General features: G+C 40.6%; 2 protein-coding genes across 2 annotated transcripts in view; both read left to right on the top strand.

Annotated features, from left to right (window-relative positions):
* The window catches only part of TEX36 (testis expressed 36), a 6984-nt gene extending 849 nt beyond the window's left edge, over positions 1-6135 (top strand). Inside the window, exons 2-5 of the mRNA XM_008633359.2 lie at positions 349-480; positions 2492-2572; positions 3878-4616; positions 4753-6135. Coding sequence (XP_008631581.1) covers positions 349-480; positions 2492-2572; positions 3878-4138 — 474 coding nt within the window. The 3' untranslated portion in view covers positions 4139-4616; positions 4753-6135. The remainder of the gene's footprint in view (positions 1-348; positions 481-2491; positions 2573-3877; positions 4617-4752) is intronic.
* Positions 4647-25646, top strand: part of CTBP2 (C-terminal binding protein 2) — a 287584-nt gene continuing 266584 nt past the window's right edge. The window contains exons 1-2 of the mRNA XM_017733875.1: positions 4647-4707; positions 7146-7206. The gene's annotated coding sequence lies outside the window, so the exon portion shown is untranslated. The remainder of the gene's footprint in view (positions 4708-7145; positions 7207-25646) is intronic.

Here is a 25646-nt window from a genome sequence, read left to right on the forward strand (position 1 = left end):
AGTGGGGGGGGGGGAGGAAGGTTGTTGTTTTCCTTGGTGGTTATTGCTGTATAAACAGTTTCCAGAAAGTTCCTGGGCATTCTTGTCTTGAAGGTTCCTAAAATTCTTGTCTGGTTATTTTATCTACGTTCGAAGGTCTTTATGGTAGGGTTTAGCTTTGTGTGTGGGAGGCTCCTCATTTTTCCAGACGCCACTAGGTGCTGCTGCAATCCAAGTAATAAAAGATAAATGGGCAAATACCATTTTGCCCACATTTCTGATCATATTTATTTGCGGGGTTGTTTTTGTTTTGTTTGGTTTTTTAGTTGGATCTTATTTTAAAGGGTCATAATCTTCATTATTTTCTAGTTTGCTCACGCTGGAGATGGCCAGGGCGAGCTGGAATCAACAACAAGCGCTTCACTTAAACACGTCCTGAACTCGGCAGCCGCTCTGGGAACGGAATTTAGAATGCCGCTGGAATACAAAGCTCGGGAGCAGGTGAGTCAGTTCCTGTGGCAACACAGCCGATTTTCGGAGCTCTTTTGCAAGTTGTCACTCGCGAAGTTGTAAGTAAGAACAGCACTCAGGGTCGTTGGCGGAGCAGTCACAGCGGGCTGGCAGACTTTGTGCCTCAGGGGATGGAGTGATTGCTGCCTGTGCTGCGGAGGAAACATATTTCCCTGTTACTCACTTATCATTTTGGTTGCTCAAAGTCTTGCTGTATTATTGCTGATTTTCCCTTTTATTATTGAGACACCGAATACACTGTGATCAATCTCAGCCCACAGACTGTGTGTAAAGCCCTGTAAGGACGTTTAATGGAAATTTGATCCGCTATTGGAAATTCAGTATATTCACACAAAGGGTTATTCTTTTGATCATTAAAAAGTTAGAAGCTTCTCATTTGAAGCATTTTTAAGGCTTGCTTTAAAATTTGTGAAAAATTTTAGGATGAAAAGAAATACATTATTTTTTAAAATCACAAGTATTTAAAATGTTGCAGTGTTGTAAGCACGTTTTCATGTCCTTATTTTATCATCACACTGAGCTTTGCTTTACCCACCCACTTTGTGCACAGAACGTTTTCTATTTCCATTTCCTATAAGCACAGCAATTACAGTGGGTTCATTTCGCAGGTTTTGCTATAATGAAGCGCAGAAATGGACTTGGAAGGAATATTTAAAAGGGAAGCTTGGGGCTACTGAAAAGGAGAATATATTGTAACATGAGTATACACTGTGTTAATATTACATCTACCTTTCTGTGGAACATCTGGCCTTAGCCACTGCCTGAAAAGGAGAACCAGGGTGGAGGGACCTTTTATCAACACCAGTGTGACTGTTCACCTGGTGTTTCATGCCTTGTCTTTACCAGCCCTCCACTTTTAAATAGAATTAGGGAAATTCTTCTCTGTCATAAATTAAGAATTCATCTGAGATCAGTGACGAGAGCATGAAGATGCACTAAAGGCTAAAATGGAACAATCTGAGGAAGTTTGTTTAGGCACTGGTAATAAACACTATTCCTGAAATGTTGAGATTGACTTTTAATTGCAGTAGTATAATTTAGTAAGAAATTTTATACGCTCAGAAGGTGCTTATTTTCAAACACATGTATGAGCCCATTGAACTACAGTCTGGTTGAATCTGTATGAGACAAGTGAACATGTGAACATACCTAAAAAAAGGTAGAGAATCTGCCTAGTAAACCAAATATCCTGAGATCTGACCCTGCAGCTGACCCCATGCAGGCCGATTTTGTGTCTGGTGAATCTTCTTGCTGGATCAGGTCTCCAGTTGCATTTATCTTTAGAACTGATTCAGATTCCCCTCCTCTTGAAACACCTCTTTTAGACTGTGTTACATTAAAACTTGCTTTTTTTGTTTGGAGGGGAATATCATAATTGGAATATTGCAATGATATATAACAAACATTTAAAAAGCCAAATATGTTCATTATTTCTAAAAGAGCTTTTTTGTTGTCCTTTTTTTCTTCTGAAACTCTAGTTTCATTTAGAGACTGGATGAACATCATGTTAAAGAATGAGATTATAAATTAGTTAAGCAATTAATACCTCCTCCACTTCCCCTGCAACAAGCAGTGTCCATGACATTCAGTTCATAAATCACAGACTAATTCAGTTTTGAGGTCCCTTTTGTAGTTTATTTTAATTAGCTTTAGGCCTACTACTTAATCAAGCAAGGCAATCCTGACATATATCCAGCATTTTGCTGCAGACAGAATGTATCATTTCTTATTTGAAAATTCCCACTTTTATATTAATCATGTATATATTCAGCAAATCCTCCTGATGATTTTATTTAAAAAAAATACAAAGTCCACATTACCTCTAGAAAATAATGTGCAGTTGAATATTTAACAGAGGAATATGTGTTCTGTGCTAGAACAAAGGCAGCTGTAATTTCAGACTATAAGAACTAAGACTAATAGACTCCAAACAAGGTATAAGAAAATTCATAATTTTTTGCTGTCATTTCTTTTCTTTCAGAAAGCAGGAAACAACCATTTCCCATTCTCTTCTCATGACAACAGACACGACATATGCAATGCAGCAGAGTATTTTGACTTGGTAAGTACCCAGTACTGAGACAAATCAAGCAAGTTCAGATCTGTTGGTCTGCCAGAGATTAAATACAGCATCTTTTCAGTCTCCTGTAAAAAAAAGAAAGAATAAATGCTAAGATTTGTGAGAAGACAAAAATGTAAATAGCACAGAAAAATACACTTTTTATTGGTATAGGAGTGGGACTTCTCTGGGACTGTCATGGGTGTGCAGCAGCTTACACAGTCACTGAGAGTGGCACAGTTCAAAGGGAAGAAAAAAGCCATGATTTGTGTCTCTGGCAGGCATTTTATTCCTGTTTTGGTTTTGTACCCAGTTACATGCCCTGTTAGTCTGCTAAAAGTGATTGGCCTTGCAATGAATTTTTGTAGAGATCTCAGCCACTTGTAATTCACAGTCCCAAATATTTTGTTCAGACTCATCTTTATCACAAATTTAACCAAAGGTCCTTAAGATACCCACAGTATATCTCAAGAATGCATTCTCTTCCAATCCACATCTCTTTACAATACTCCTGTTTAAATGTATGCTGCAGAAGCCACAACTTTGACTAGAATTTAAATTGTTTTGGGCTTTTCTGTATGGGCAACAGTTTCATGTTCTTCCACTTGCCTTAGATTGTTGATATCATTCCAGGCAGCAAAAGAAATAGTGCAGTTCCCAGGATAATGAGTAAAGCAGTGAGTTGTGATATAGGGAGTTTGTCTGACTTTGGGCTCTGTCAGGCCTAGACTTTTTGGAATTCATTATTCACTGAGTAACCTCCATTTCTGTGCACTTTGTGCAGTGTCTCATAGTTTTAGAGATACTGATCAACCATAATTCCAGATAAATTTCCTGCAAGCTGTGGAGTGTGAAAATCAGGCTCTGTCTCTTTGTGTTTTGACACACAAGGGATAGCATTGAAGATTCAGATTTCATGGTCTGTCTCAGTTTCTTTATTGCAGTCCAAACCTAGAATTATTAACCTATTTCTCTGGGTGCCTCTGAAGATTAATTTAGCGAAGTGTAGCTAAATAGCCTTGAGTAGATGGTGTGCTGCAGAAATGCAAAGTAAAAGTGGTTTATTAGCACTGAGAGGTGGAAGGTCAGCAGATTTCCCATTATATATGCAACCAAAAATGTTCATACAGGCAAGTCTGACAATATTATTTTTAACTTGCTAAAGATCGACCATGAGTTCTTGAAATCACTGTGGTAACAGCTTCGTTCACTTCCCAGTGGGGTAGTGACTGTTACAAGATTCATCTGTGAAGCTGTGACTGGAAGTCATATGTTTGCATGAATTTTTCTTTCCTTTTTTTTTCCTAGGGCATGGGCCTGAGGAAGTTGGATCCAGAGAAACAGAGACACACCTCCCATAACTTCTTAGAGTGGGCTCATGCACCAGACCAGAGCAACAGCAACAGCTTCTTAACCGTTTACCAGACCTCATTTGTGGCAGATCCGACCCCTGGAAACAACGAGGGCCGGGGTTGTAGGCGCTACCCGAAACACCACACCCAAAACCAGTGCAGCAACAAACCTGCTCCCGAAGATGAAAAAGCCGTGCAGCCATACAAGTCATCTTAATTAGCAAAACACCTCTGGAGCACTGACCTAGCAAACCTGAACTGTTCACTACTCAAACCAATGGTGAAGGAATAAACATTGGTGTAAAGCGCACGTGGCAGTACAGTTGAGAGTTCATTGTGATCAACAGCCTTACATTACTCTGAAAACATACAGTACTATAAAAACTTTAAAGAAGAGGAGCATTATAAGGAAAAGCAAGATTGTGCATATTTTTAGACATATCTCTATTAAGAGAACAGAGATAGGGATTGTGCTTGTGTCATCTGATTCTGGTTGACCCCCATCTTGATACCTAAGCTTCTTCAGCTTCTGAATCAGTGGCAGGGCTGTACCTCAGGCAGCTGACAGCACCTGTATTGACACAGGAGCATAATGGAACTGGATCCTCGAGGGATTACCACAGCAGGGAGCCAAACCCGTGTGTGTTCAGGTAAGAGAGAAACATTTCTGAAAGGTTTCATGGCTGAGGAGGCAGGTGACCAGCCGCCTGTATTGACACAGGAACATAATGGAACTGGATCCTCGAGGGATTACCACAGCAGGGAGCCAAACCCGTGTGTGTTCAGGTAAGAGAGAAACATTTCTGAAAGGTTTCATGGCTGAGGAGGCAGGTGACCAGCCATTAGAGAAAGTAGGTAAAAAAAGAAGCTATGCATTAGATTGCTGTGCAAAATAAGTGTCCTGTTTGGTTCTAGCACAGCAGTTGTAGAAGTGAGAAAAAAAAGTGTTGTGAACAGCATTTGTGCACCCACAAATTTGATTCATGGCTGTAAGGGGGGAAAAAAGCTTGACCTGAAGTGTTGCATGGAGGTTTGAGTTTGGGGTGGACTGGATCTTAAAATAATTCATGATTTTATACTTACATGTCCCCAAGGAAGATAATTCAAACCCAGTCCTCCAAGCACTCTGCTCCCAGAATATTCACTGACGTTAGGATATGGCAGGCAGTAGAGTCAGACCTCCAGATGATGTGTTTTCCTCTTCTGGACCATTTCCATTAGTATCAATAAAAATAATAAGCCAAACTGTGTGTCTTAAAATATCCTACAAATAAGCTTGTTGCTATGTAAAATAATGTTGACTAAAAAAAAAAAAATCATAAGTTTATGAGATAATTTCCTTTATTTACAAGATAAATGGGAAAATAAACCCTTGACCCTTAGAATTCCCTGCATTGTAAGAGCTTCCTTGAACATGAGCTCAGTTAAGAAATGACATTTCTGCCTTTCAGTGAAGAGATACATCTTTTGGTGTCAGCATGCAGTGGCTGATGGCCTTTTTGTGTGCCATCAAAATAGATGGGATTGGACTGCCCAAACATGTAGCAATTTTATTAGCACATGTTGAAATAATAAACTAATTTTTTAAATGAAGTTGCCCCTGTTAGAGTTCTTGGGGTGCTGCACAATACATCAAAATCCAAAACATCAATGAACAATGTAAAACCAAATAAAAAGCCAAGCAACATAGTGCTATTAAAATGAATTGCTTTTTCTCAAAGTAAAGACAGCCTCCCTGACAGCTCCAGAGTCAGAATTTCCAGAGCTTTAGCCAACAATTTCATCCCCAAACTGATTCAGAACTGAAGTGTGTGCCAATCACATGGTGAATGAAGTGCCCCATGCTGTTTGGCAAACTCCAAAAGGCAATCTTGGACCTCCATCAGAAGGAAGGAACACATTCTTGCTCCATTAGTAATGTTTATCTGTGGTTTAGCGTTACAACTGGATGTGGTGAAATAAATTACTGTAGTTTGTTATGCCTTAAAACACCGACAGAAACATTCCAGATTTCTTTATTTTCACCTCTTTTTCTTTTTTTTTCTTCTCATTTTCGTTAAAACGTGATTAAAAAAAGAAAAAAGTACCTTTGGATTAATACATATTTCCAACTATATTGTAATAAAGATTCCAGAGGAGAAACTGAAGAGATCATGAAACCCTTATAAACTGAAATACAGTGTGCTGGGTTGAATAAAACAGGTGATTCTGACAGATCTCATGCTCTGCCAGTGTTTCTTGGGTAAATAACAGGAGACATGATACACTGAATTTGGAAATGAGTAATGAATTCCCCAGATAAATTTGTGTACTTTGGCTAGAAACCATCAGTTTGTTTAATCTTGTGATGATAACGTCTCTGAGAAGAAGGTCCTATTGAGTTAAAACTTTTTTGAACATGGATTTTTTGCTTCTTGGGGAATGGAAGAGACAAAAGTAAGGCTGGTAACTCCCGTAAAATTTTCTAGTCAGTGCAGGAAAGTGCTCCTGGCTAGGAGTTCATTGGGATCAGATGGGTGTAGGTAGGCTCAGCAGAGTGAGCGTACTGTGGGTTAAATCAGCCTAAGTGTTCTTAGTGGTGTTGATAAGGATGGACTTTTTTTGTGCCTTGTTTTATTAAAAAAACCCAAACACCCTCTTTACAGAAACAACAGACTTCCCCCTATAATCCTTTCCAAGGAGTATTGTTGCCCTCTGTTTTTCTCCTGAGCCTGCATCAATGTAGGGACTGTCTATACAGCAGTCTTAGGAAATCTTTTTTGTGTTAATTTAAAAGTGTTTTCAGTGTGTTACTTAAATTCACAGAACTCAAAATCAAACAAAAAAAGTTAAACCAGAGGGCTGAACAGGCTCCCCAGGGAAGGGTCCTGGCCCCAAGGCTGCCAGAGCTGCAGGAGCGTTTGGACAATGCTCCCAGGGATGCACAGGGCAGGATTGTTGGGGTGTCTGTGTAGGACCAGAGGTTGGACTGATGATCCCTGTGGATCCCTCCCAGCTCAGGATAATCTGTGATTCCGTGATTAATAGAGCTGAGCTGAAGAGTAGCAACTTAGCCACTGAAGTTTCCATGCCCTGGCTGAAGCCAGCTTGGCTCTCAGGTGGCTGGTGGAGCTGTACTGGGTACTGGGTAACAGTCTTGTGCCTGTGTCTGCAGTGTTACACCCACTTGTTTACAGTGTGCTTGGGGTTTTTTCCTTCTTTCTGCCCTGCTTGCTGATAACAAGATGTGAGGACATGGTCTCCACCTCCACCAAAGCTGCTGTCGCTCGGCCCATGATGCCCCTGGTAAGCTGGATGTCACTTATTGTGGCTGTGTCATTTATGAAGTGTTGTGACCAATGAAATGCTGTTTACAGTCATTAGAGACTCTGATGTTGTATGAGTGCTGCTGCTTGTGGAGCTGGTAATTCAGTGGGGATGCAGCAGTTTGACTTCCAAGTCATCTGCTGTTAATCTGATCACTGTGTTCATAATGTAATCACTCCATGTAGCTGAAATGTTGTTCCTTAGCTTGTACTCTCAAGGTTAGAGTGAAGTAACTTGATGCGGATGTGGCACTGGAGATGAGACCTTTTCCTTCCCTGTGCCGCAGTTACACAGTGGCAGCTGTGTCCCAGCTCTGTCTAAACCCAAAGTTGATGCTCATTTATTTACAGTGCTATAATTCATGTGTGGATAATATTACGTTTCTTTAAATGCTCTTATCCTGGTTTAATGTTTCCCTAACTGAGGAAAATGTTGGTGTAACTGTGGTGGTGCTAAACCAAGGGTACAGGCCTATATCTAATGGAAATGTCTGTGTTGATACACTGACCATGCTGAATGAAGTTTCTGAAATTAAGTAGAAACTTCAGATTAGACATCTCTATCTTTAAGTTATAGTACACAAACATTATTATTATTATTATTATTATTATTATTATTATTATTATTATTATTTTCCTTAAGACTCCCCTGCTGCTGCTACATTATCTAATGAGCAGTAGATGGCAAGGACAGAGACCCATTCCACTCTGGAGTGCGAAAAAACTATGAAGAGCTGCCTCATCCCAAATTTCTTGGTTTATTCCTGCCTCCCCAACGAAGTAATAAAATAACAAGCTGTTAAAACATTATCTGTGGAATATCTAATTAAAGGGAAGGCCATTTAACAGGGAAGCAATCCTAACTGACCTTAAATTGGATGTTTAGCCATAGTGAGTGTGAGTGAACCAGTAAAACAACCAATTTATGATTTGGACAAGCAGCTGCTTTTATGGAAAGCATGTTAACTCTTGTCTGATCAAGCTTGTTGTTCTTCACTATATTCACCTGAAAGTGAAGTATTTCAAATTTTCATTTTTTAATGTGGTGCACATAAAAAAAAAATGTAGTTTGAAACAGGTAAGTTTAATTCAAACAGAAGCAAAGAAATGCTTGGAGGCGACCTCTGGGACTGCAAGGACTGGAACTCAGGAATTCAGGAATGCCCGCTCACAGGTGAGTGCCCAGCCCCCTGAACCAGGGAAAATCCTGTGCTTTCTCACCAGGCCAGTGTTTAACTATTGCAAACAAAATGCAGCTGCTCTGGCAGACCAGGTAGAGGGTGATGGTTTTCCGGGTTGCCTGAACTGGTTCAGAAATTCAGAAGAATCTTAGGAATACCTTTTCTTTTAATTCCTTGCTGTAGGATGTGTAGAAATAGTGGTCATAGAGCACTACTCTGATAGCAATGTGTATGTATTTTTGTGATCCTTTTCAATATTCTATGAAATGAAAGAAATTTTGTAACTCAAACCATGCTATGAAAATAAATTTAAAACTCACCCCACCACTCGCAAAAAGGAAGGTTGTGTTTAGACTGCCCAGTGTATTCCAAAATGGCAATGTTCATATGCAAACAGAGCAGCACAAGTGTCAAGTCCTGTGCCCAGATGTAAACTTCTGTGGGCTCAGGCCCTATAATACTAACCAGGCACTCATGCCTCAAATGGCATTGTAGGCATGCATTAATGACCCTAAGTGACAAACCTCCTCGTCTTGTTGCTCAATTAATCCATGGCCCAGTGGCACATTGGCAGGGCTCTTTCTCAAGCCGTGCCTCACCTCACAGGGTAATCAGATGCTATATGGCTCTGTCTACCTATGGGAAAGCCAAACCCAATAAATAAAGTTTAATTTCCTGATTCCCCTGGAATATAGTGATTCTTTTAAACAATGCTTCTTCAGTTGAGTTGAAATTAAAAACCAGCATGATCAACATATTGCAGAATATTTAGTGGACCGAGTTAAGCACCCGGTTTAAAGACTTAAAAAAAAAAGAAGAGGGCTTGAGGGGAAGACTGTTGATACAGAAGCACAATATTATCCATAAAAAATGCCTAATCTTATCTTTGTTCCTGGTGTTAAACTCCACACTTCAGCTTTTCAGCATTGCTGTGCAGGTTTTCAGTGCATGTGGGATGTTAATTTTCATTCTGAATTAAACGTGCTATCATTTAGATGAGAATTAACATTTAATTTTCAGACTATTTTATGACATGCAATGCGGTTTGGTTCCATAGGAGGGCAGATGTGTTGAACGGCTTGATTTTTTAATGTGTTATATTAGTGTAAGAACTTCAGTTGGGAGTTGAATTATCAGATTTATACTGGTATCAGTGAGCTCTCAAATTGTGTCAGAGAAATGCAACAACTTGATTCCGACATAAATAGAAGTATTTCATGGGGTTTGATGCTGACAAAGTTCAAAGGTTTTTTCAATAGTAATTTATTTTATTTTGTCTCAGAGAGACTATAATCTGATTACAGTTACTTATTTAATCACTGACGGTATCCAGCAAATTCACAAAATCCATTTTTTGGTTTACTACTTGGATTTAAACCAACTTTTTATCTCTCTAGCATTGAGTTTTCAATATGTGCTAATTTATGCTACAGTTTTCTTTATGCTTCAAGCTAAATTCAGGCTTAAATATAAAACAGCTTTAGCCTCTGGGTTAAATAATTCCTTACAAAATTTGAAATTTCAGTCTATATTTGCCTTTTCAAGTGAGTTGAAAAATGAGTGAAACTTGTTTTTTTGGAGGCAGAAATGTGTGTGTCCCCTCATGGCTTAGCTGATCCCTTCTTGCAGAGCAACTGGGAAGGGCCCTGTGGCAGCAGTTCCTCTGCCCTGAGCTCCCCACTGAGGGAGGGCTGTGTTCAGAAAATAGCAGGGATCTCCCCATTCTTTCCTTGTGGCTCTGTTATTCCTGACTCTCAGTACCTCCAGAGGGGGATCCCTGCGGAGCCGTGAAGCAGAGGCTGCTCTGCAGCCTGGGAATGCTGCATTCCTGAGAACGCTGTCAAGCAAAGGCTTTCTGTGGGCAATACCATTTCTTCTGAAACTGGAGAAAAATTCCCAGCAGCTGGAGCTGGAAGAGCACGATGAACATTTCATCTATTTCATGTAACAGAGTCCCTGAAGTAGAAGAGGGTTTATTAACCAGTGAAGACATTAAGAGCCCAAATTTCCAAGAGAAATCAAGTCCTTCAGCTGCAGGAATGGTGGCATGGCAGCCTGACCCTTACTTGCTGTTCAGCTGACCCCTCCTCTTCCCTCTGAGCTTGGCTGGGTCTCTCTCCAAATACACAGGAGCACCTGGAGAAGGGGTTCAACCAGATTTCCTGCAGCATGAAGCAGCTCTGAACTGCTGTGGAAGCAAATATTCAGAGTCCGTGGAGGATGATGGGAGGGGAGGTGTTCTCTTGGTGTTCCATTGGTGTTCTCTTGGTGTTCTATTGTCCCCAGCCCCAACAGCCCACAGAACCTTTAAACCCCACTGTCCTTTAAAAAGAAATTGTCACAGGGTCTCTTAGTAGATGGATCTGCCTTGCTTGCAGATGTGGACACTTTTGTTCCGTATCCTTCTTCTACAGCACAGCTTTGGACTATCAAGATGTCAAAAAAAATGTGTTTGGGAATTATATAACTTAAGGAGGAAGATTTTCCTCACCTCCAGTCCTTCACTTATTCACAGGTTGCTCTGATGTTCAAATTCTCTAGATGCTGATCTTGCTGCCAAAGTAGATATCAGAAGCCAATATGGCAGCTGTCAAACAGGCAGAGATCCTGCTGAGATTTGTGAGATAATTCATGTGTCAGAACACAGGCCAACTGATAATTTTATTTATCTTGATGTGCAGATGTCTGGTTGGATAAATTCAGAATCATTTCAGTCCACTGCTCAGTGTATGGTCTAAATGCTGGTAACTAAAGACAGGAATAGAATCTGTCACAACTCTTGATGTCCTTAGGACATGACACATTGGGAGTCTGTCCTCACGTTTTCCTTGCACTCTGATAATGAGCATCTACAGCTGCTTTGTCTGATGGAAACCTCTCTCCCCCTTTCCAGACTGGAGGCAAACATGCCAACATTGCTTTTCCAGAAATGCAAAAACTTTTCCAACCAGCTCTGGATTGTTTTTTCTTCCTCACTTCTCCCTACTCCCCTTGAACTTCCCCAACAGGATTTTTGAAATCCATTTCTAGAAATATTCCATTCACTCTGACACAAAACAATATCTTTGGCTGTGATAATAAATTAGGCGCAGTGGGAATTGAAGCTTGTTCTTTTGTCCAAGGTGATATAATGGGAGTCATTCATAATGAAGAAAAAAGTAATTGTTATGCAGCATTTTTGTATTAAACATGCCTCCCCAAATTATCCAGAGTATAAAAGAGAATGTTTGGAGAGCTTTGTTACAACCATGCTTGAGCAAAATGCATGTGAATGTGATCTTATTTGCATAAATAGGATTTCTTAAAATACAAACCATTCATATTGCACTGAGCTCCCTCAAGCCCTTCTACCTTACAAGGCGGATCATAGTTTTATCATTAATCAAAACAAAGCCAAAATCAATAAACATGCATAATCAGGACTCTCTGATTCCAGTATGCAAATACACTACATATTGATGAAATGTTTCTGAATCTAAAATAGTTTTACTCTCTTCTTTCCCCCCAGAAGTCCCTAAGCCTTTTAATTTTAATATTTTATGCACTGCAATGCAAACAGTATAAGAATGAGTTTGTGTATCAGAGATAACAAGTTAAAAGATAAATGTTGGATGAATCTCCTAATAGTTTTTGCTTGCTCTGCTGACTTTAAAGGCAGTTTATGCTTCCGAAAGACTGGTAATTACTTGACCTTTCAAGTCCCAATCCTGCCAAAGCTGTTGCTCTGCCGTGCTCCTTCCAGCCGGTACCGGAGCACGGACAGTCGGAGCCTGGGCCCTGTGCCAAGGCTGTTTGTTAATTAGTGAAAATCATTTGTTCCTTGTGTTTAGGGTGATGGAAGCATTACCTTGCAGGGGGACAGAAATGGTTTCAGGCAGGACAAGTTTGTGTCCTTGGTGTATGACTGAGGTGGTGATCAGCACCTGCAGCTCCATGGATTCTCACGCTGGTCAGAGCTCAGCTCCCCTCACACACTGCAGATCATGCAGATATTTCCTGATACATATTTAGTGCTGCCTCCTGTAGTTATAAATTCCTTATCAGACATACCTACAGTATGATACAAGGCACAATATCACCTGAAGATGCATCCAAATGTAACCATTCCACCAAGAGTGTCAGTAATTTCATACCTTTCAGAAGCACTGCACTACTGCTGTTAAGAACCTCTATCAGTGCATGGCTGAAATTAATGCTGCAAATTCCTTTAATCTGAATCACAAATTTCTAACAAATGAGCTGTGATGGGGTGAATCTTATCAGCAACTGCACTTACCTCATTCAGAAGCTGTGCATATCCATAGCAGGTACAAAACAGATCCAAGGAATGGGCACATCAACAACAAAAGAATTAAAATAAAACAAAATTCTATGAAGGCTGTAGTTAAAGGAGAGGAAGGATGGAAAGTTCAGCATTAGAATAGCCAGGCTGCAATTAAGTTGAAAAAGTTCCTTGTTTGCTAGTTAAATAATAAGCCATGTCAGAACTCAAGAATTGGCTATTCCAGCATAATTGCATCTCTTGTGTATCTGTGGGACTCTGCTAACCACAAGCATGATCCTCTTGTGAGAGTCATCCCCTCTGAGCTGATTTATCAGCCCTGGAAGAAGTTTAAAGGTGTGATGTTTATTTTATATCATCATAAACTAAATGTGGCAGCCATCATAGATTAGGAAGCCCAATTTCAAACAGTGAGAGTCTTTTAGGCTGATTAATTTGCTGTGGATGGGTTTCACAGTGGGGCTGTCTGTTTGCGAAGTTATGCTTATTTACGTTTGCTCAGTGCTTGCTTCCACAACCATGGAGTGTCTAAATAAATAAATAAATAAATAAATAAATTTCTATAGGTAGGAGTAGGTGCTCACCTGAAAAGGTAGAACCTATGTGTAACTGCACTGCTTAGTTCTAGAAGCAAAGTCAAGAGTGTCGTGTGTGTTTATGGCATAGATATAGATAAATATATAGGATGAGAGGTGCAGTGAGTTCCTCAAAGTCAGTTACTGCTTGATTTTCATTTGCTATGCAGGTGGTTTCCAGGAAACTTTGTACTTTTGCTTTTTAAATTGATTCTTCAGTGATCTAAACTGAAACTTTTCTTTTAAAAGTAGGATTTTCCTGGCAAATTCCTGCACTGAGGTACTTGCCAAAGGGAAGAGTAAAGGTTACTGCTGAAATGAGTTGATGATAGGAGGAACTGATATTCCTCAGCATCTCCCTCACTGCTCAATTTTCCAAACCAGCAAAAGGAGGGAGAACTGTTTATCTTTGTTTCAACCCATGCTTACACAGCCTGAATCAGAATTTAGCCTCTTGCCCTTTTCTTTGGAGATTTTGGTAGCTGGCTGCTTTTGTTCCTTCACTGCATCCATGAGATGTAATGTTGAGTCTTCTACCTGTGCTGCCTGTTGATTTTAGCTGTGACTTGTCGTTTTGGCAGGTCTAAGGCTAGTGAGTAACTGATATGAGCTGGTGTATCAAACCAAGTTCTACATTAAATCTTTTTGTACCCAGTTATTTTCAAAAAGGAGAAAGAAAAATCCATCAGCCAAACCAGGAGAAACAAACTATGAAATCTCTCTGCATTTGGCAGGGGTGGTAAAGGAAAATACAACTGTGGCCATTTCCTTATTGCTTGTGGAAGGTATTCAAATAAATAAGAAACTGGACAGAATGAGAGTAGTGATGTGAGGGATTAATATTTTTAAAGCCCTTCGGTTTCTTTGGCTCAACCTTTCTGCAGAAGGGTGGAGTGTTTACATTAACCACCAGCATCCATCTCCAGGGGTGGCAGCCTGGCACCTCATCTCAGTTTTGCATTTAAAAAGGACCAGGGGAAAAAATGAGCTGGTGATCTCGAAGGAACAATGAAGAGGGTAACAAGCTGGTGTGAAGGACAGCATGATCTTCTCCTCCAGGTCTGAGGGCTGTAAGTTTTAATGTCAGTGTGTACTGCAAGTCAAAGGCTGATCCTCCTTGGGTTATTAATCTCTGGCTCCACGGACTGCCATTTGCATTTAGAGCTTTGTGACGTTTTGTGTTTTCAAAATATTTTTCACATGAGACTTGTGAAGTGCACTGAAGAAAACAAATGGACCTCTCTCCACCCACGGGGTATAATTGACTGCTTGGCACAGATAGGACTGGAATGAAAGAAACCCCCTCGCCTTCATCTCCTTACCCTACTCTGAACATTTTCATGACCTTTTTTGGAGAAGTCTGGCAAAAGTAATATCAAATGGGACTTTTTTGCCGTGTCCTCCTCTGTTTTGTTGCACAGTGTGGTCTGTTTTAAATAAGCTCCACAGTGCAGTCATTTAAGGGAATGAAGATATTTCATAGCACGCTTAGCATTTGCATTTGAATATAGGCCACCCTGCTGTTTGATTAAACTGGAGTTTAAGAAAACTATAAGAATTGAGGTTCATGTGCAGTGCAGTACTTCACACTCGGATTGCAAAGGTTGTTGAAGGAAAAAAAAATGATAATATCCTTGGAAGTACATGACTAATGAGAATATATATAGCACTTCTGAGGCAGCTCAAATATATAATTATTGTGAGGATTTCACAGACACATAAATATAATGATCTTCAGCTAAGTAAATTGCTACCTACCAATGAAATAAATATGGTCCCTTCAGAATTTGAAATAATTCAGTGCTGTAGGTGGTGGGAAATGATTCACCTTAGCTGTTATCTCTGGAACAGTAATACAGAAATATATCTGCCAGTACTGTTACATTTACATTGTTCTTCATATCCTGTGGAGTTTGTCAGAAGATCTGCAGTCCCTGCTGGTTTCCACCCCCTTATTTTGATAAGGTTCCTCACAGCATGGCTCAGCCATGGGTTGGAGCAGCTAATATTGTTTACCACAGTAGGCATCCCAGCCATAATATTTTTCCAAGAAACACTGATGTGTTTAAAGGTCAGATTGATACTGATTTGACTGCTAAACATGAATTCATTTTTCTGGGAGTAAAAGGGTGTACATGCCTTGGGATAAAGGTTAAACTGTTGTTTATGCACTCGATAGGTGGAAAACACAAGGCTTTAATACACAAATCATAATAGCCTGGTCGGTCAGTCAGGGAGATGTGGTGCTTTACATGGAAATGGAAGCTTGGAATCCACAGGCTTTTCTGACTATTGCTGTAAAAAAAACCTTACTGGTAACTTCAGTGCTTGCCTGGAATTTGTAATGAGTTTAAACTCCTTTCTGGGCACAGCTGGCCAGAACTCATCTAGGTCTTTTGGCAGCACCGATAAAATTGATTTTTGCTGCCCCTGATGAGGTGTCAGGGACTGGATCCTCCTGCTACAGCAAAGGGAGTGAAAGGAAGGAAGGTGGGAGAGATGGACAGCCCTACACATTTGGATTTGCTGCTTTTGCCATCTTTGGTGGGGTGGGAGTGATGTGGTACTGTCTGCTTTTGCCAAAGGCAGCTCCTTCTCTCCTCTTTAGCTGCCCCCTGTCCTTCAAGTGCCTCTTTCCATGGCAGTGAAATCGTGGCTAGGAGGGCTGGCTTAGCCTCAGACATGTCTAGCAGGCAGCTGAAGTAAACATCTGGATTTTAAGGAAGAATGTGATGTGTTCTGAGAGCTTTGCCTGGGCTGGCTGGGCTCCCCAGGGAGGCAAAGCTCAGCCAGGACGTGCTCAGCTCCTATTTCCTAGAGGTGACCTCAGATGGAAGTGTGAGCACTCGGAGCTGAGCCGAGCTCTCCTGCAGAGCCCTCTGCACTCCCCCTGTGGTGTCTCCAGGCCAGCTGAGATCCCATCACTGAGAGGAGCTCAGAGATCAAGGATATCTGAGCATTCTTACCTGGCTTCTGTCTGCCAGGAACTTGTTCTTATTTGAGTACCATTCCTTCCAGTCTCTCAAAAAATTATGCAGCTCCCAAGAGAGATTTTAACCAAACCCCACACTCAGTTTTGTGGGAAGTGGTTTTGTTTCCATCAAAGGGTGTTCTTTGCCAATACCCTCCTTACATTCTTGCACTTTGTCCTTGTCAGTCACCCCCTCTCTTCCCATTTCTCTCCTTTTCTTCCAGCCTCTCAGAGCCTGAGTCACCTCACTTACCCATCCTGTAAATACCTTTCCTTCCATCTTTCTTCTTTCTGTCTGTGATAAGGAAATCTTTATTGTCAGGTTGCAAAGAGGTGGCTGCAGCCATGTGGGATCACATTATATATGTCCTTAACTACACCTTTTGGTATTTTGGGGTAGAGCTTTTGAAACCCTCAAAGCCCATCCAGGGCTGTTCCCATCGAGTTATCTTATCAATGTTTTCTAGATTTGTTGTCTTATTTATTTCTACAGATTTTGTCTCTGCAAAGACTCCAGTCCTGGCATGGCAGCTCAGGTCACTCGTTTGATGTGGTTTTCAGTGGGATGTTCTGACACCTTGACCATCTTGGCATTTGCTTTGAGAACAGATGGAGGAAACAGTCCATAATACTCCTGTTGGCCTAAAAGCAGAGACTCCAGTAGTGCTGTGAGTGGCTGGCTGACATCAATAGCACAGGATGTGTGTTTGATTAGCTTTGCTCTCACAAGAAAGACCCACTGTATTGTTTTGAAGAATGTGTTCAGTTGTCTTAGCAAACTGAAAAATCCCCCATGGCTCCAGAAATAGAACATTCAAGTGAAATGACTCCCATGGCAGGGATAAAAAGCCTTGCAAATTGTTTTGTCTACCGATCACCCTTAATCCTGAAGCTCTATCAGTTCAGAAGAACTTCTGGATTTCTTTTTTTCCCCCCCAGCTGCTGAAGATGGATAAATCTAGAAACCCTGCAGGAGGATTTCTGTCTTAGCAAACAGTGTTTGGCTGCATTTTGCGTTGGTATTTTAGCTCAACATTACAAATACTTGTGTCAAAGATCTTGGCTGGAATCCTGGAATTATTTCAGATGCGATGGTGTGATAATAAGAAAAAAATCCTCCCTAGGCTTTCATGCCTGCCTCTTTATTTCTGCCAGGTTGCCATCGCTCTCTTACTGAAAAGGAGAAGCTGTAAAAATTACATTGTATTTCTGACGTTTCTTACAGGAAGATGATTTCTGTGGATGTTGTGTAAGAAAACTGTTTTGCTGTTTTTTCAGAGGAAAACGTGGCACAGAATAAAAAAGGTTCACTTGAGGAAAATCCAGCACTGGACTGGAAAGGAGAATTCTCGTTTCCTCTCTGTTTTTCTTCTTCCACCCCCATTTCTCACACTCAGGAGTCCCATGCCCTGTTTCCCAACCTTATTATTAATCATTCCCCTGCACTGATAACTTCTAATTGCTTTTGTGGAAAGCCACCTCTTTGACTTCCTGATCTACGGTGCCTTATCCCTTAAACATCAAGCAGGAGCTGCTCGTTAGCTTAATTCCATGTAGGTACTTTTACAGGGCTAAGTCCGTATTCCTTTACTAGTTTAATAAGTATTTTTAAATACTACAAAGAATAGATATTGTATTTATTATCTATACTTGTTTGTACAAGGAATTTAAGTGAGTGTTTACATGTGGCTGTTATTTTAGAAATACAATCCAACAGATTTTTCTAGAAATCAGAAAATTGAATTAAAATTCCCAGTGTTTTTGCAAGAATAGCACCAACCAAACCTGTAACTATGAGATGTTGCTTGAGCAAGTTTAAGGCCTGTTTAAATGTAAAAGGAAAACAAACATCTCAGAATTTAAACCAAAAAAAAAAAAAAGGGGGGGTTCTTGTTAATAGTAAAAGGCAAGTGTTGTAGACACCTTTGGATTAGAAAAGGCAATTAATATTTATTTCATATCAAAGTAGATTGCTAATTAGGGCTGTGCTCTTCCCATCCCCCAGGGAAATAATCAGGCGAGCGAATCTCATCTGGAAAGTTCATGTATGGCAATGAGGAGCTCATCAAAAACCAGCACAAACCTGGCTGACCTGATGAAATGCTCAGGCTGCCTCACAGACTTTGCTCTCTAATGGGGTCTAAAAGACCTGGTATTAGTGAATTTATTTTACTGGTGTTCTAAAAGGCCATGATTATATATAGCTCAGTCACTTGTCAGTGTCCTTTCATTAACATGCCTAAGGAATCTTAATTGCTCAATCAGCATCACAGATTTTTGGTCTGCTGATACAATTTAAGAGGTTATCCAAGCCAAACAGAGAAAATGGAAATCCTGCCCAAATGGATCCAACAGAAAGAACAAACATTACAGGGAAAAGTCAAGCAAGACTAAGAAGGGAATTTGAAGAGCAAACAACTGAAGATGGAAAGATAAACAAGAAATTACTTCAAATATACCCAAATCAAGAGTGGCAGGTAATAAGGAACAAAGGCAAGGCTGGGTATTGGTGTGTCAAAAAATGGCAGAGCTGAAACAAACCAAAAAATTGAAAAACAACACATAAGCTAAACTAGATGGAATTCAACATTCAAACCTTTAAACTATTAAGTAACACTTCCTTTTTGACAAAATCTTGTCTGTATCCAATGGAAAATGTCAGCTCTTGTCAGCCTTCCCAGTAGCATCATCAAGGTCCTCTCTGTTGAAAATGGAATGGATGGGGTTTGGATGAAGAGTTCATACTTCTGTCTTAATTAAAAAAAAAATAAAAGAAGTTTGTGGGGGGAATTCCTGTTTCCAACCAGATCTAATCATTACTGTGCTGTAAGGTTTTTTTGAAAATTATAGCTAATATGAAAATCATGCCTTTCTGGTCTAGTAGAATTTTTTTGTTATGGTTCACTGGTTCAGATAATAAATTTGGATTTTCAAATGTCTATTGTAATCTGGTAGAACAAGTAAATTGTCAGGAGAGAGCTAATTTTTCTTCAGTTTGGTAATTACTTTTTAACCTGGAAAAAAAACCCTCAAAACATCAGAACAGTCAACTTCTAATGTGACAAACAATTACAGAAATGTATCCCAAGAATTATTATTGCATCTCATTCAGTCTTTTAACAGTGAGGATACAGAGTGAACAAAAAGATGTTAAAATTTGCAGATGAAACAAATGCTGGAGTGGGGTGCATGAAATGAGGGAACCAGTATATGTTGATGTTTGGCCATCATGAAAGAAGTGAAATTAGGTGTTAAAGTTGCATCAAAGCATGAAAGAATCATTGTAACTCCCCACATGGATATAACACAGATAGTTTCTAAATTCTTTCCAGACCCTTGGGAAAAAGATCCAGAAGTTCCTGTAAGAAGATAATGGATATAATTTCAGATGGATAACTTTCAGGAGTTAAATATAAGACTATTTTCAGAAATGCATAAAAGGGAACTATTTTAATGCCTTGTGTTGATTCTGTGCAGAGCAGCACCTGAATTGCTTTCCCTGAATCTGATCAAGCTGTATTAGAAAGGGTTTAGTGGGAATGGAAGAGCTAACACAAGTGATTACAGCAATTGGGAAAAAATTCCCCAAAGAATTTAAACAATGAATAATAAACTCAAGCAAAAAGCCTTCAAAATAGTTCAAATAAAACCTGGTAAATTTAGTAATAGATTCATGCAATTTTCGTTATGTTTTCCTGCCTGGATGTGCATTTAAACTTCTTCAAATCAATTCTTTGATGTTTTGTAGATTGGGTGATGTGCTTTGAGGTATTTGTGTGAGGAAAGGTGAACAGCCGGAATTTCTCTGTCCCTTCTTTAAATGCCCTGTTTGCTATTTCAGGTTTAACTGAAAGGTAGAGGTTGTCTCCTAGAAGCTTAATGTTACTAAATCAGCAGCAAGATGTCTGACATGGTTTGCCATTATTCCTAAAAAAAATAATTAGCCAATGTAGTGGAGTCAGCCCCAGTGGGGTACAGGTATATCTGCTTTATAACCTTTAAGACGTGAGCTTTAATTACACCTTGGCAGAGTCACTTTAGCTGGGTCCATTTTGCTGGATGTTGACATTACTAAATTATCTCATGTTCAAAATGCAAAGTAGCTGATTTTTTCCAAAATGCATTTCTTGGCAACCAAGAGATAAATTGGTCTGGTTTCATTTTTAAGAAGGGTTTTGTCCTTCAATGGACCTTAGGTTAATCCCGGTAATTCCACCTGAGAGGATGGCACTTCTAGAAAGCACAGAACAAAATTGTGCATTGTATTGCCAGCTTGCACTTACAAATATTCTGTAGTCTGTTCACACTGAAAAGAGATTTCTACAGTTATTTAAGAAGCGAGGTATAAATAGATGGATGTCATTAAAGATCAGCCTTCCTGCCTTTGAATTTAATGGCAGAGCTTTAGATGAAGTGAAGGACAGTTTGTCCTAGAAGATTGCAAGTTCCTTTTCAACAGAACTAAAGCCTTTAAATTAGGAGATGGGCACATGTTTATAGGTATACAGTATAAGAATTTTTAATACCTCTCCTACATTCCTTAGTCCATCTAAATTGTTTGAGTGATCTTTAGAAAAAAGAGGCTGTTAGTAATTGTTTCATTTAATGAAGCTATCAGGATCAGTGTTTGGGAATCTACACCCTACTGCCTTTGCTCCTTCACAATAAGACATTATTTTAGGCACAGACTTTCAGTGTTTGTTCTGAGATTTTTTTTTTTAAAAAGGGTGTTTAGGGGAGCCAGCGCAGAACCCAAGTCTGTCGCACGTTTCCAAGGTCTCTCCAGAGTTCTATTTTAAATCTATGATCTCGTAGTGCTTTACAAAGTATTGCTTTGAAGAGAAGTGGATCCTGTGTTTACCAGAAGGGAAACCACAGCACAAGAATCTAAAGAACCAAATCTGCGAGGTGCCGATGCCGAGAGCTGGGCTGGGTGCTCCCACATCATCGGGTCCAGCCACGCTTTCTCCTGTCCTGCCATGGGTGCATGGACCCAGCTGAACAGACCCAGCGCCCTCAGCTGCTCCTCACACGGCCTCTCAAGGCCCTTCCCATCCTCAGTGCCCTCCTTTGGACACTCTCTTATAGTTTAATATCTTTTTTACATTGTGGTGCCCGAACTGCCCCCAGGACTGGAGGTGAGGCCGCCCCAGTGCAGAGATCTGGCTCTTGAGGGCCCCTCTGAGCATCGCGTGTGGCTGTGGTCGGTGTCTGCCGCTTGAAAGTGTTGTCAGCGCTTCTCCTTCTCATTCGGAGTCCCTGGAAGAACACTCGGTGTGGCACGGAGTGAGGGGCTCTCCGGTAGATGGTGCTGCTGTAAACCTTTGAGGAACCACACACACCTCATTCCTCATCCCTCGGGGCATGCAGGGAGGGCAGCTTGTTCCTGTACACACAGTCTTTGGGCAGGGATGTTCATCACAAATGTCCCAAAGAGGCTTTTCCAGCTGAAAAGTCTCCAGAAAAAATCTCTCCCTTTACTTATCATAGCATAATGTGTTTTAAATACCCTAATTATAGCTACATATGCCAATTCATAAATAAAACAATGCAAAAAGTTATTCAGCCATGTACCAGCTCCATTATTTAAGACCAGGGAGACATCAGTCTTGGTGCCTTCAAAGAAAGAATTTCTTTACTGACTAAAAAAAACAAAAACAAAATCTGTAGAAACAATTAATAAATCTGTAACAGTGTATCAGAAAAAAGACAGGACTCTGCCTGCTCCCTTTGGCTTGGTTCTGGTGCTGGAAAATCTGTATTGTGTGGTGTACAAAAAAAAAAAAATAAGTAGAGGACTTGAAGGGTTTCTGTATATACAATCCTTTTCTGTAAAAGCAGTTCTTTACAGTTCTGGATTCCAGGCAATGACAAACAGCTAAGGTTAACAACAGTCGTTCAAACCTTCTTCCAAATGCTTTTTGTCTGAAAATTCAAATAGCAAATTTCCATCTTGGCCACGCAAGTAATGAGGAAGCAAAAAGCTTTTTAAAAAGTTGAACTTTCGATTCAGTATCTGAACCTTTCTCTGAAAATCTAGGCCAGGCACTGGAGGTGTTAACGCTGTCTTTAATCAGCAGGATCCTGTTCCTTCAAGAGGCCTCAGAGAATTTGGATTTGAAACAGGGAAGTATTTATCAGTTCAAAGATTAGTAGCAGATTAAAGTGTCACCTGTATCAGACTTTTGCAGCTACTGCAGATAAAGTTAGCATGATATGCTACTTTTGAATGGATACAGCCAAAGTCCCGCCATCCCTCGCTTTGAACAAACCCCCTGTCAGGAGCAGAGCTGGACTTTCCCCTCTCTCCTGCCATGCCCATTGCAATGAGGGCAATTCAGTGAAAAGCAAAAGCCACAACATTCTTTCCACCTTTGTCTTCCTGATTTAAAGTTCTGCATTGGTTCCTTTGGAAATGAGAGATTTTGTATGGAGTGATACCAAGACCTGGGAGCAGAGACCTGCCCACCTGGAATAACACACAGAGACAGGCAGAGTGGATGCTCCAGAGAGAGAGTTTTGTGTGTGTGTGTGTGTCTTCCTACTTACCTTTGATAAGATCAGGGCAGTACCATGAAATAGTTATTTTGCAACTGAATTAAAATAGTTTAAGTCCACAATGCTGCCAAAAAGAGGGTCTGGACTTTCTCCTGGTTCTCAGACTCGTGGTCCTGGTGTGTCCCAGCACTGGCAGTGGTGCTTGAGGAATTTTGCAGTCACTCAGATCAGCAAGGTGATGCTGTCAAAAGCACACTCATTGGAGAAAGTTTAGTTTAGTTTAGTTTAGATTCTTGCATGGACCACTAAAGCTGAATCTGAAGAAGTAGAGGAGAAGCACTCAGGGTGGAGTAGTCAGGATCACCCCTCCAAGAGCTAATATGGTCTTAAGTGCACTTCAGCTGGCTGCTGCACTGTACCATGAATATTAAGTAAAATTTGCTGCCTAACCCAAAAATAGGGTTCCCAAAAGTTTTAACTTCCAGGCTACGTAGACCTGAAGATGTCCAAGTCCTTAAGTGCTCCTGTTCCTTACTTGTGTTTGCCAACTGCCTGAGAATCCTCCTTGGGCTGAGTATCAGCTTTGACAAGACCAAGTGAAGAGCTCCAGGTAGAACTCAGAGCTGATCCCCAAAACAGTCAGAGCTGTAGCTGGGGAGGGATGGAAGGACAGAAGAAGGAGGGAAGTGAGCTGAGCACTAAAATGTCTTTTGAATAGCTGTGATCAGACAGCTATTGTAGTTACACAAGTAAATGTAATGTGTTGTATAAACAGATGTATGTTCCATCTCCTCCTTTGAATAATGAAATTCAAATCTCATCTCTCAGGTGCGTTGAGTTCTAGATGGATGGGGCAGGAGCCTTATTAGTTTTTCCTGTTGGTCTAGTGAACAGCAGTAGGAAAAGGAGCCAACAACCAACACATGGAGTACTCAGTTTGAAAGGGAAAGGGCTAAGTGGGATCTGTCTTGAGTCCAATGACTGTTTGCTTTGACATACAGGGGAGGGATGTTCTAAAGGAAGTCTGAAACCTATTGCATGTTGACTTGCAGCATCTCTGGGAAGCTATCAAATCCTATTAATCTTAAAATCAGGCCTTAATGTAATTTATTGAGGGACCAACTTGTGCATTTATCTGCTTGCTGAACTACATACAGGAGTGAGCTCAGTCTTTTTATGACCCTCTGTGGTGGTATCATCTGACTAAGAATGTGATGAGCCCCTGGACAAAATGACTGCTGTAGGTGAAATCTCTGCTGGTGTGTGGGAGTGTTTATGCTGCAGATGAGTTCCCCACCTACCAGGACAGTGGAGCTCTGAAAATCTCAAATTTCAGGCAATCCATGTGAGAAGAGAGTGCAAATGGTTTTGGTTGATTCTGCTGAAAGATTATTCGAGTCAAACCGAACCGTGACTTTTTTTAAGACCAAACGTGCTTTGGAAGCATTGTCTCAGAGATTGAGGCTAGAGGGTGGTTGGTTTATTTATGTGGGGTAAAGACAGAGGAGATTTTGGAAGGAATGACAGTATGTGCATAATGACATTGATTTTAGTAAAAACAGACTCTGCATCTACTTTTGGAAGATAACAAAAAATGGGACTTTTCTCCCATAATCGTGATTAAATAACTGCCCTGTGGCTGCTTTTCTGGTGTCAAAATTAACTAAATATATTTTGCATTGCTTTTATTGCAACTGGCAAGTGAGCAAGTCACTAATAGTAGCAGAGCTGTTGTGTAATCAAGGCTAATCCTTACTCATGGTAAGAATCAGAGCCAAAAGCCTATAATCCTACTGAGGCCACATTCCTCTGTAGTTTTCCTCTTAATATCTCTTGCTTTTTGCTCCTTGAAAACTTATTTTTGGGTTAAGTTCTTGACTTAAATTTTTTATTATTTCTTTTGAGGGTTTTTTTTTCATAGGGAATGTGTTCATTGATTTTGCCTCGGTGCCCTCTTCACTGCACTGCAGCCTGCCTTGATGTCTCTGAAGACAGTAACAGCACTGCTGCATTGCTCACATTCCAGGTTTTTAGATTCCTGCTTTATTTCTGAGACTCACAGATTTTATATAATAAAAGAAGAGGAAATAAAGTCTGTGGAGACTGTGGAGAAAGGTCGACCATAAAGGCCTGTAACAGAGAGAAAAATAAAAGGCCTTCAAATTCAGTCCTGTGTTGTTGAAGACCTGACTCAGAAATTTTGAATAATTCCAGCTTAATATCCTGATGTTTGTTTTACACTGGGTTGTGGGTAAGAGGGACATTTGCACGTGCACACGTAGGTGTTTGCAAAGGCTTCTTTGCCATTGTTGAAGAAATTCGCTGGAGTCCTCTGCTCTAAACTGGTTCTGATAGCAGTTGCTGGAGATTAGTTATTACTCTGGTACCTGTATATGCCAATTTCCTGGTGTAGTGAGTTTATTGTAATTAATAACTAACAGCTGCTCTGTGGCTTCTTGCACAGAGTTATTTTATTGGAATAACTTAGATCAGCTGTTACCCCCAACTTTCATCTACAGCTTTGGTGCCTGTACTGCCATGGTCTGTGGATCCATCCAGGTTGCTAACAGCTAATATCCCAAACTGCAGGAAACTCCCAGGGTATTCCCCAGCTCTGTGGGAAAGTTCTGCTCTGAGACCTGTGGGTGATCATCTTACAACCTGGAGCATGGGAGTGAATACTCCCTTTTATCTGGGTTTGAATGGGCCCGAGCTCTATCAAAGGTGGGGGAGTCCCCCGCCCTCCCCTGCCTGTGTGCCTGGCCTGTGGCAGGAGGGCTCTCCTCAAAGGCAGGCTGTCTCTTTGGGAAACACGATCCCAGGAAACAGTGGAGAGCAGCCAGCCCAGGCAGGTCCCATCGCACTCTGCTGGGAGTGGATGCCTGCTGTGGCAGAGATGGGGGTGCTAAAGGG

This window comes from Corvus brachyrhynchos, unplaced genomic scaffold (genome assembly GCF_000691975.1).
Source record: "Corvus brachyrhynchos isolate BGI_N302 unplaced genomic scaffold, ASM69197v1 scaffold514, whole genome shotgun sequence".
NCBI lineage: Eukaryota > Metazoa > Chordata > Aves > Passeriformes > Corvidae > Corvus > Corvus brachyrhynchos.